Here is a 10,577-nt window from a genome sequence, read left to right as displayed (position 1 = left end):
CACTTTGTACAACATAACAGCCACATAAAAATTTTTCCAGTGTTTCCTGAACATTTCACTTCACTTTTCACAAAACAAATTTTTGCAGCACGCTTAAGAATAATGCAGAAAAAGCCCTGGCTTCACGTTTTCCAAGCTATAAAAAATGCAGATGCATTGCGGGACTTGTGTATACACGTACAGGTCCCGACAAACGTTTACAGAACACGCGAGCGGTGTATTTTCTCCTCGGTATGATACCCTAGTGGCAAGCGGAAGCTGGCGAAATCAGCCCAGTCCACTGCCTCAGAGGGGTGGCCGACTCCGCTCTTGGCGACACACAGCGGTAGTTTCGGTATGATTACTGTTGTATGTGCCCATGTGCCCCCAAAGTGAGTTGGATTTTACTGCTGTGTTCGCCAACAACACGTGATTCAGCGATTGTTGAGACAGGGAGCTCGCCGCTATCATCGTGATAACAAGTATGAATCATGGTGGCAACACTTTACGGTGTATTGCTTTTATTGGAAAGCCGTGATATGTAGACAAGAGAAAGAAATATATCCTGTATACAGTTAGTTTATTATGGACGACGCGTGACGAGCTGATACAAAAATTGAACTCTGGCATTCATAATTGATTGATTGATAAACAACTGATGTTGAGTCACGAGTTGTTGACGAGCACAACAGTTAAATCCAACTCACTTCGCCGGCACATACAACAGTAATCATACCGAAATTCCCGCTGTGTGTCGCTAAGAGCGCAGTTGTCCACCCCTCTGAGGCAGTGAACTGGCCTGATTTCGCCAGCTTCCGCTTGCCGCTAGGGTGTCGTACAGAGGAGAAAATACACCGCTCGCGTGTTCCGTAAACTTTTGTCGGGACCTGTACATATAAGACAACAATGTGAGAACAATGTGAAAACCATTCAGTCCAGCTGCACTAAGCTCTTCAGTGTTTCCTGAACTCTCTTGATGAGGTTGGAGGAGTAGAACCACTATGCTGTACGCTGTTTTGCTGCTTTCTTGCTCAGCCTTTCGCGTGCATGCCTCAGCCACGTTTGTATTGCTTTCTCTGCTTCGGCGAGTGTCCCTTCATTTGTTGCTTTGCTGATAGCACCTAGGAGGATCAACACATTGTGCGTGAGGTGCAGGTACTACACAGGCATACACAGAACAGAAGGGTAGCTGTACATAGCATTTTTGAAGTGAAGTAAGTAAGGAAAGTGAAGGAAACTATAAGAAATATAAGGAAAGACAAATTATTTTACCATCCCTATTACCAGTGCCCTCAAGCTGACAGTTCACCAGCTGAGCATCCTCCAACCATTGTGGTACTTAAAATACACATTCAGATGGCAAAAACATCCACACACCCTGAAATACAGCTTTTCTTCTGGTGTGCAAAGAGCTATTTGCCTTGTGAGAAATGGTAGTAATGACATAAATAATAAGAATTTGCCCAGGCCGGCTACAAAACATGGACGACACAAACATGTAAGTAAGGTTAGTAAGTTGAGCTTCACAGGAGTGCACAAAACTGCCAGTGTCTGTGGGACACAACCAAGGAGCCTTACAATGACAGCACATTGGCATATCGGAGAATTCGTACAAAGCGAGATCGTCTTAACGGGAGTGGAAATAAATTTTACATAGGCTTATTAAGCAAAGCAGTGATTCTAAACATGTAGGTCACTGGCACAACATCAGGTATTTACAAAAATGAATCATACCAACAGTACCGTGTGGTTAAAACATATGAAGGTCACATACTCATGATTTTTCTACTAAATGCAGGTGTTATATTGTAGCAATGACGATGACAAGGGGCATGTCATGCGCATTGTCATTCTCTCATTAAACCATTGCCATCTTGACGCTCTGCTATTCATAACATTTTGGGTTAAATGCCTTTCTCAGATTCAGGAGGGAAAAATCGGGCGATAATTGTGCGTTCGGGTGTTTTTGTTTCTCCTCTTGTCTATTAAGTCATTCCCCCCTTTTTTTGGATGTGTGTGTAGGTGACTTAGCAGCACTATTCCCCAAAGGCACAGACGCATAGAAGGCATAGCGAACGTAAGTGACCCATTCCTACATGTGTAGCATGTGGCATCCTTTGTTCGTCTTTAGTGGAAATGTCACTTGAGGATTTCATAGTTAATGGAATTCAAGAAGAAATCGGGTTTAGCACAGGTTGGAGGTCACTTCGGGGGAATAAGCGGGAGGAACTGAGTTCAACCCGAAAAAATCACTTCCTAGTTATATGTTGTAAGCCATACTTACTACACATCACGTTGCAGCACTCTAATGAACTGAACTTCATTTTGCCACCTGCCCCTGTCCAGTTGAATTGCTGGGCCACCTCATCTGCAATTATTTTGTAGAGGATGCGTCTGGCTCTGTCTCCACTGCTTGTGCCCCCAATTTTTATCATCTGTCGCTGCTGCAGAAGAGCGTGTTAAGTATAAGACTGACTGTACAGTGGATATCGTGCAATAGACATTTACGTAGGCTTATTGATGTGCACGAGTAAGTATAGCAGTCATCGAGTGTTGTAGGCTGAAACTGTGTTGTACAGTGAAATAAAAGCTACCAACAATTAATGAAAGGCTTCACTTGAAATGTAGTACATTATAGATGCGTAAAGTAAAGGCTCCTCAAATACAGGCTCTAATGAAAAAATAAAAATACACTGATCGTCTACAGTTTTGCACTGACATACTGTCTGTCGCCCATAATCATACGCCGGGATGCTGTAACACTCAGCAAGCGATACACTGTATAAAAACACACTCGCACGAAAAGCAGCCAATATGTCTTGATATTTAGCTGAAGTTGGTTCATTTTCTTTCATTTACTGCCAGATCTCCAACAGCTTTTGCTCTTTTCCATTTAAAAAGTTTGGCACATTTCGCTGAGCAGGAATCAGAAAGCTCCAAATATCTAGCCGTTGTCAATGCGATATCTAGTATTTTGTCATTCGTACTGCTGCACAAATGTTTTTAAATTTTTTTCAAATATTGTAGCGAATACTGTTGTGCTCAATTTGAATCAAGCTGAATGCACCTTCCAAACCAAATATATCTGAATATTTCCAAAGCTAAAACAGCAACAAAGCTTACAATACAGCTATGCCGTCGCTCCGTGTGTAAGCCAGAAAGCGCCGCACAACAGAAAGAAAAGTACAGCAGCTTCTGAGTGCTCATTGAATGAACACAAAGCATTCCGAAATGGCTTGAATGTGATAGTGTTCGTAAAGCGCTGGCGAATACAAGAACTACCCTTGTACATCGATTGAACTAACATGCAGCAGCTTGTGTGACCACTGTCTCTCTACATTAATACTGTTCGGTTTCATGACCATTCGCTTCGTATATGAAGAGAAGGTCCAGGTATTAACTAAAGCTGTCACTATTCACTTCGATCTGAAAAGCACTGTTTGCACATGTCCAGTCGCTTGTCACGTTCAACATGTCATACGTTTAACTATGATATGGTAGAACATACCAGCTGTTCCTTTTTCTTGTGAGAGTGTTGCAGTTCTTCATCAAACTTCACGAAACTTTCAACATCAACAAGTGGACGTGTAATGATGTTTGACTCGTCTGTCTCTTTGGGTTCTTGCAAATATGACAACATTATGTCCAGCTGGTCGGAGTGCTCTAGAAGCCGCAATGACATGATGTGGAGGCTGCGCAGCACTTTCTTCTCGAACTCTACAAAATTAAAAGCATGTGTGCAAAAACTGTCAGATTGACACTTCAATGGATCAGCAGAGCAATTTCTGCAGATTACCTGCTGTCTACAATCAAGCAAACAATGAAAACATGATGAAGAAGCATATGTCGGCTGGCCTAAAATACTGTAGAACATGAAGCGGAGGCAGATTCAGACCCATGGGGGGGGGGGGGGGGGGGGCGTGAAGGTGCTTAGTACGGAAATCCAATGTATAAACTGACATTCTTTCTTCTTTTGAGGGGGGCGGGGGGTGGATCCATCACTGGCATGAAGGAGAGCAGGATTCACACCTGCATGTCTTTTCGTCCCCATTTCCTTTACGTTATTGTCATGCATTCTCCTGGTATTGTCACAGTTCCATATGCACTTGCAGAAGTTACTGACCTGGGGTGTTGGTTGATGGCTGTGCAAATGAAGTGGTGCAACTCCCAGGAGGCCTTGACTCTGTGCACTTAAGAAGTGCGGAGGACCTTTTTCCTGAAAGCAATTGTGGTGGTTGCAACAGCAATGCACTTGAAGCGTGAAATTCTGACATACAGCTGCACGCTGATTAATTGGGCATGCTGATTGTGCGTGGCTTGGTTCATATTACGAACAGACACATACAAAACAGTGTCTGGGTGAACAGTGATCACAGCTATCCAGAAATGCAAATATGTCCTCAAGGACACATACCAGAAAAGTTTTGTGTTCTTCCAGGCGCGCAGATTTCCGAAGCTCCAGGTGATTCATCACCTACATTAGAATGAAACCAAGGATGTCACAACACATTGATCAATGCTCGAGCAAACACATCCAATGCTGAACCCAGGGTGTTGAACTTTAACTGAACCGCTATATTTGCCCGAATAGAACACTATTTTCCTGCCACATTGGATGTGAAGTACTAATGAAAAGTATTCTTCTGAACAGATTTGGTAAACTGATCACATTCTCTTTCCCTTTTTGGACAAGGATAATTTGAAAGGTGTGAAAGAGGACACCCTATTCCAGGGCGACAACTAACTAATGTGCTCCAAGCATTTACTCAAATTTCAATGTACACACAAGTGGGCTACATGACACTTGCTATCGTTTTGGTGATACTTTGTGTCATTGTTAGGGTGGTGTCCCAGCTGGGGATCATGTTTCCTGTGGCAATCTTAGCACCACAGAGTAGGCACTATGTAGTAATAAGAGATGTCCTGACCGATTTGACAGCAGATCAGGACCACACTGACCTCTTCGATTTTCATTCATTTTTTAAAGATATTTTGAAGCTCACTATACATGATGATACGCAGCAGGAAAACAAATAAGAACATTACCAAAGAATTATGGTATAACTTTTTCTGCAGTGTGATGAACCGTTATGAACCCGAATAAACTGTTCAAACAGCTATTCTACGCTCCTGAACCAAACGTAAAATCCCTAAGCCTGGACCGAACCCTGAAATTTTTGGGTCGACACTGGCTGAGCCACTGAAAAGCAATTACCGTCACTGCTGGGTTTTCCAGACTCATTGCTGCAGTCCAATTCACGAAGGTTTGACTGGCTAGTTGGCAACTCAGCAGATATTCCAAACATTCTGCTGGCAGGTTTCCCTGCAATAGTGCATAAGCAAATGATCCAACTACAATCAACAAATGAGAATATTAAAAAATGGCAAATGAAATTTTTTTTCCACAAACATTAGTTGGTGACGCGATGAATGCTTCAGTTACCCCTACATGCCCCTATTTAGTAAAGCAGAGTTAAGCATTGTATTCAAGTTAAGGAACCGGTGATCTCTGTTCAAATGTTATTTGCCATTGGTGAAACCAGGACTAAATCAGACATTTCACGAAGGCCCTCCGGTCGGATAGGTAGAAAATGACTCCCTCTTCGTATTACCATCCTTAGGGTATGGGCCAATATCAACAAGAAGAATCTCATTTGCACCCTCATTAATTAGATGAAAAGTTTGATTTTCTAATTTCACAAGAGACAGCCCCAGCACCTGTGTCATTGAAACTGCAACATTCAGGTAAATGTGAAATCCTTAATTGATGTTTTGTTTAATAATTAATCAGTTTCAATTTACAAATTTCTCACACGGAGTCACGCAGCAGCACACCCTTTTCTTCCCCTATCTCCGCTCATGACTCATAAGTAAGGGTTCGTTTGCGCTTTCCTGGTCTTTCATCACTCCAGTGCCAACCATGAACATGTAATTGTAGTTTGACAGCTAAGTGAAACAGTGCCTGGTTGTGCTACTACAGGCAAGAAATTTGAAGACAGAAACAAATTAATTACTCAAAAATACTTTTAGCACCCGTGCAGGGTTTTTCATGCAATACCTTTCACTAAAGGTTGAGATTCAAATTCCACACGTGCTATGAGCATAAATTATGTCCAAACAACGTGCAAAAAGGTAGTGGACAAAATGTTAAATTTAACTTACAGTTTGTACTCTGTCTGCCTTCTCTACTTGAACCTCCCAAATGAAATAGGCTTGACTGGGAGCTTGAACGCTGCACATCCTTTGTGTCTGGTGGAGGGAAACAAACAAAAGCTTGCAACACAAACTACAAATTTAAACTACTGCGTAGAATTCAGTTCTTCTAATGGGACTGTCATGAAACAGTTCAGCATCAGAGACATTCAAGAAACCAGAAGAGCCAAAATCATAACTCACGTCTTATGACGGGGGACAAGGGCTGGCTAGTGGATGTGTGAAAATTCAACACATTTCGTGCATTGTAGCTATCACCTACAAGGACAGTACTACAAGCTGTGAAGCACATTGTCTACACAGTTTCAGGCATGGCACAAGTAACAATTATGAAAATGACTCAACAACATGTTGGATCATCCAGCTATCGTCCAATTCCTTATAATGTCTTCATTTGAATAATTTATATGCATTGGATTCAACTACTTTCTTTGTGCATTTCAACTCAAAGCAAAAGATAGTAAACAGATTGCATATGTGTACCGTCTTTGTGTTCTAAACAGCAAAACAGTAACCATATTGAGAAAGCAAGCACCAATGTCAAAATAAGGTGACACAAAAGGGTTAAACAGAAAGGATAAGTACTTCAATGACAAACATTATTCTAACAGGGACACACTAGCTCAGAGAAGTTGGAACTGAGGTTCCACTTGTTGACTAAGAGCGGCAGAGGCTCTGCCTCCTGGACGAGGGCCAATAGGAGACCAGAGAGGATGGACACTTTCCAAGCCTTTGTTCTCGCCTAAGAGGTGGTGCAGCGACAGGTCTAGGTAGTGATATATGTGGTCGGCTTTTTTGCGACGCCTCAACCTTGAGACTGACTGACGTGACCTAAATTTTCATGACACGGAGACAACCACTGCCGTTTAGTGCTACAATTATGCCTTTCAGGGTGTTAATTTAACACAACATATGTGCAGGATGGCCGATTGATTGAAATGAAAAAGAAAAGACAATATATGAAATTAGAGATGACAATGACGTGTCCCAGTTCACCTGTTAGGTGTTCCTGGCACCTGTGTGAGTTTCGTTTCCATTTCTCTACGATGGCCGACTGATTTGGCACTAGTTTCTTTTAGGCCCGTCCCAGCCACATTGGATAATTAAACAGCTCGTGACCATGTTGAAGTTGTTCCTTTCTACTCATCACACTGAACTGAACCATTTCAAATAAATGACCTGTATGTGTGTGTTTTGTTTTTTGTGAGAGGTTACTGAGTGTGTGCCTCTTTTCGGTATTTATTTGCACTAAGTGCACAAAAGGTACCCCTTGGCTTCGCTATCTTTGTCTCCACAACAACAGATGCAGTGCTAGATGAAGCGAGCATTATGCTGGAAGGGAATAAGCATCACATGTGCACTTTGCATTCAGTGTGCTCACATGTTGTGTAACGTCCTCAAATATGCAGAGCAGAACCTTATAGTTCTGGAGCATTTTGCAAAATGAAATTTCTCTACGTATTTTTTTTTATATAATCAGGAATGACAACAGTGTGCTAAGGCAGTGCTCACCCGTTAGAGAAGGGCAAAATGTCTAACTAGTTTCAAACCTCGTACAGAGGCCTCGGTGGGTCAGTCGGTAGCGTGTTCGCCTTCTGATCTCGAGATCGCGGGTTCGAACCCAGCCGAGCACGCCAGCAACTTGGTGGCAGGGTACAAGTTGCTTAGCTTTCATGAGCTTTCATGCATGAGGGTTCCCTCAGGTGGACAAAAGCAATCCACAGACCGACCGCTGTGGCGTCGCTCATGATCTCAGTTGTCTCGCGACGTAAACCCCGAATTATTATTATTCAAACCTCGTACAGACGCAGTTCAGCAGTTAGTGTAAATAAATGGCAAAAAAATGCACACACTCAGTAACCACACACAAAAGACAAGACACGCAGGACAATTATTTGAAATGGTTCAGCTCAGTGTGAGGAGTAGAATAAGCAGCGCTTTTGTTTTTCCCATCACAAAGCTATCTTTCCTTTTTAATCATTCACCCATACTGCACGTACGGTGTGTTAAATTAACACCCGAAAGCGTTATCATCAAAACTAAACAGTAGTGGTTCACTTTCGCCGTGTCATAGAAATTTAAGTAACACCGGTCAGCCTCAAGGTCCAGGCGCCACAAAAAGTCCACCACGTGTCACATGCATGTCACTCCTGAGCGCTGACACAGGTCCATCTTTTAGGTGAGTGCAGAAGGCTTGGGCAAGTGTCCACCCTCCACGTCCTCCTATTGGCCTGCAATCGGGAGGCTGAGCCTCTGCCTCTCTTGGTCGACAGACGGAACCTCAGTCGAAGTTGGTGGTGAACATACTGAGGTGTGAAGTGCATCCTTGTATACATTGAAACTGACCATTTTTTAGCTTGCTCTTTCAACATGCCACAATGCAGACGCAACAAACACCATAAAGTAGGGTGTACGCTTCGTTCACAAGCACAAATCTAGTCAAGCTGACAGAATGACAGTGAGGGCTGGTGAAGGACCAGTAAAACATTCCATTCAAACCAGATATCTGTAATATTCACGGGCCTCTGCAACCATAAGAAATGACTCTTACGTTTTTGTTTACGAAGAGGAGGAGGAGGGGTTGCAGGTAGTGAGTACTCCTCATCTGAAAGTTCAGGAAGATGCTTCCTCCTTTGGGTGTGCCTTTCGCTTGCTGCATGGCCTTCATTGCCTGGTCAATATTAGCAAATAAAAAAAGCAAAATAAAGCTTCCAAAAAGATTATGAGACCACAGGAAGGCATCTTTGTTCCCCCTTTGTTACGCGCTTTAATTGCCACTATGAAAATTAACTGCCGCAATGGCACAAAGAGAACTCCGGAAGCTTATCCAGCACAGTAAAAATGAGTTAGCAATTTTTTAGGCCTGTCGGTTTGAACTCAAACAGAGAAAGGGACGGACAGAGAGCAGACAGCCGTAGCGCAGTACGAATGCTTACATGTTGGTTGGCGGCGGCGGGGAGGTGTGACAGGCGGAGGGCTATCATCGTCCGACAGCAACCTTCTGACTCTGCGTCTTTTTCCCCTTCCATACTCCAGCTCACCATTGAGGTCAGAGGTGTTTGTGGCAATAGGGAGCATTTTTCGTGCCTCCTCAAAGCTTTCTGTTGAACAAAACAAACAGCCATTAGAATTCACACAACAGTAACCTACACTGTCAAGAGCATACCATATGCTTCCATTTCCTCACACTCCAGAAACCGCCAGTGCATTCCAGGGGGCTTGTTTTTCCTTACATAGAATCCCACCTTTTTCTCCTCCTTCTCTGGCGGCCAAAAACAGTTTGTGCCGACCACCCATGTGGATGGCACGACTGCCACCTGGTTGTCCTCATTGGGGAATCTTACAATTTTGTATCCTGTGGAGGCTGCCAGAAACAACAATCAAGTTAAGACAGCGGAGTGTATGCTATGCCAATCCTATATAATCAAGAAATGCATAATGAAGTGACTGTGATGGCTAACAGCAAGTGCAGGCTTTGCAATAGATGAGGACGGTAAGTCGTCTCAAAGGACCAACAGAAAAGTGGCTTGTTAGGGAACTTCAGCGATAATGAACACGATGTCCATGCACAAATAGGGACAAAGTTGTGCTCTGAAAGCTGCAGAATAGTGCAATATATTGCTGGTGTGGACAACAAGATGCTCATTCTCAAAGAGGCAGAGGCTGGCAACAGGAAGACCATCATAGATCAGGTTCACAATGTGCTGTTTTGACGTCAGTGAAGTCTCACATGAGCAAGCAGAGAAATAAGCGGCTAAGAAATAAATACATAACAAAGGTTGTGTGCAACTTGCAAGTTCCTGCTGATTGTGTGCTTGTTGAAGTATAGGCTGCTGTTAATACGCTATGAAAGTAGGTCAGTATTTCGCGCAGTCCCTCAGCTTTTCCCTTGTGCACGTAGAATAGTCTCAGTGGATCGCTCTCAAAGAAGGTACCACAACAACTGCACGTGAGGACTACATTGCTTCATCTTTTTCACCATAGCGTTGTGGCCTGCATGCGAATGCCCCCTTATTGCTCCTTTCTGAGTGGACAGACACTTCGTCACGTGCTATCTCCAAAGTTTTCTTTGTGTCATGAAAAGAGACATACTGCCATAGCGTATAGTACAGTGAAAGAATATACAACCAGACTAAGGTATGTGAGGATATTTTGGAACAAAACTGCAAGTTGATCAAACGGCACAGATACACACAGCCTTCTGCTCAACGGCACTACTGCTCTACAGTGTGCGGCAATGGAAAAGCTACAAAGGAGTTAGGCTTGAAAGGCAATAGCATACACTTCATTCTAACTGAAGCCAATGGCCAGACGCGCACACACGATGGTTTTGAGACAACGTGAATGTCGAGTAGGGATGATGCACAGGGATACACATACAGATC

General features: G+C 43.2%; 1 protein-coding gene across 7 annotated transcripts; it reads right to left on the bottom strand.

Annotated features, from left to right (window-relative positions):
- Positions 1 to 829: 829 nt before the first annotated feature.
- LOC135376777 (uncharacterized) lies at positions 830 to 10,159 on the bottom strand. 7 transcript variants are annotated; one of them, XM_064609253.1, is made up of 11 exons: positions 9,359 to 10,155; positions 9,129 to 9,293; positions 8,744 to 8,863; positions 6,376 to 6,450; positions 6,142 to 6,228; positions 5,195 to 5,302; positions 4,394 to 4,453; positions 4,103 to 4,195; positions 3,488 to 3,696; positions 2,264 to 2,423; positions 830 to 1,100 (listed from the first exon to the last, which is right to left on the bottom strand). In XM_064609253.1, exons 1-11 carry the CDS (start codon positions 9,399 to 9,401, stop codon positions 979 to 981), a joined length of 1,242 nt encoding a protein of 413 aa, XP_064465323.1. In that variant the 5' UTR covers positions 9,402 to 10,155; the 3' UTR covers positions 830 to 978. The 7 variants fall into 7 exon arrangements, with proteins under 7 accessions (XP_064465323.1, XP_064465325.1, XP_064465326.1 ...); XM_064609255.1 differs by lacking the exon at positions 6,376 to 6,450 and having other exon boundaries at positions 4,103 to 4,214; positions 9,359 to 10,158; XM_064609256.1 differs by lacking the exon at positions 5,195 to 5,302 and having other exon boundaries at positions 9,359 to 10,156.
- Between the last annotated feature and the right edge of the window lie 418 nt (positions 10,160 to 10,577).

The sequence above is a fragment of the Ornithodoros turicata genome, unplaced genomic scaffold (assembly GCF_037126465.1).
Source record: "Ornithodoros turicata isolate Travis unplaced genomic scaffold, ASM3712646v1 ctg00001293.1, whole genome shotgun sequence".
Lineage (NCBI taxonomy): Eukaryota > Metazoa > Arthropoda > Arachnida > Ixodida > Argasidae > Ornithodoros > Ornithodoros turicata.
Note: the sequence above shows the minus strand (reverse complement) of the source record. Positions and strands in the feature narration are given on the sequence as shown.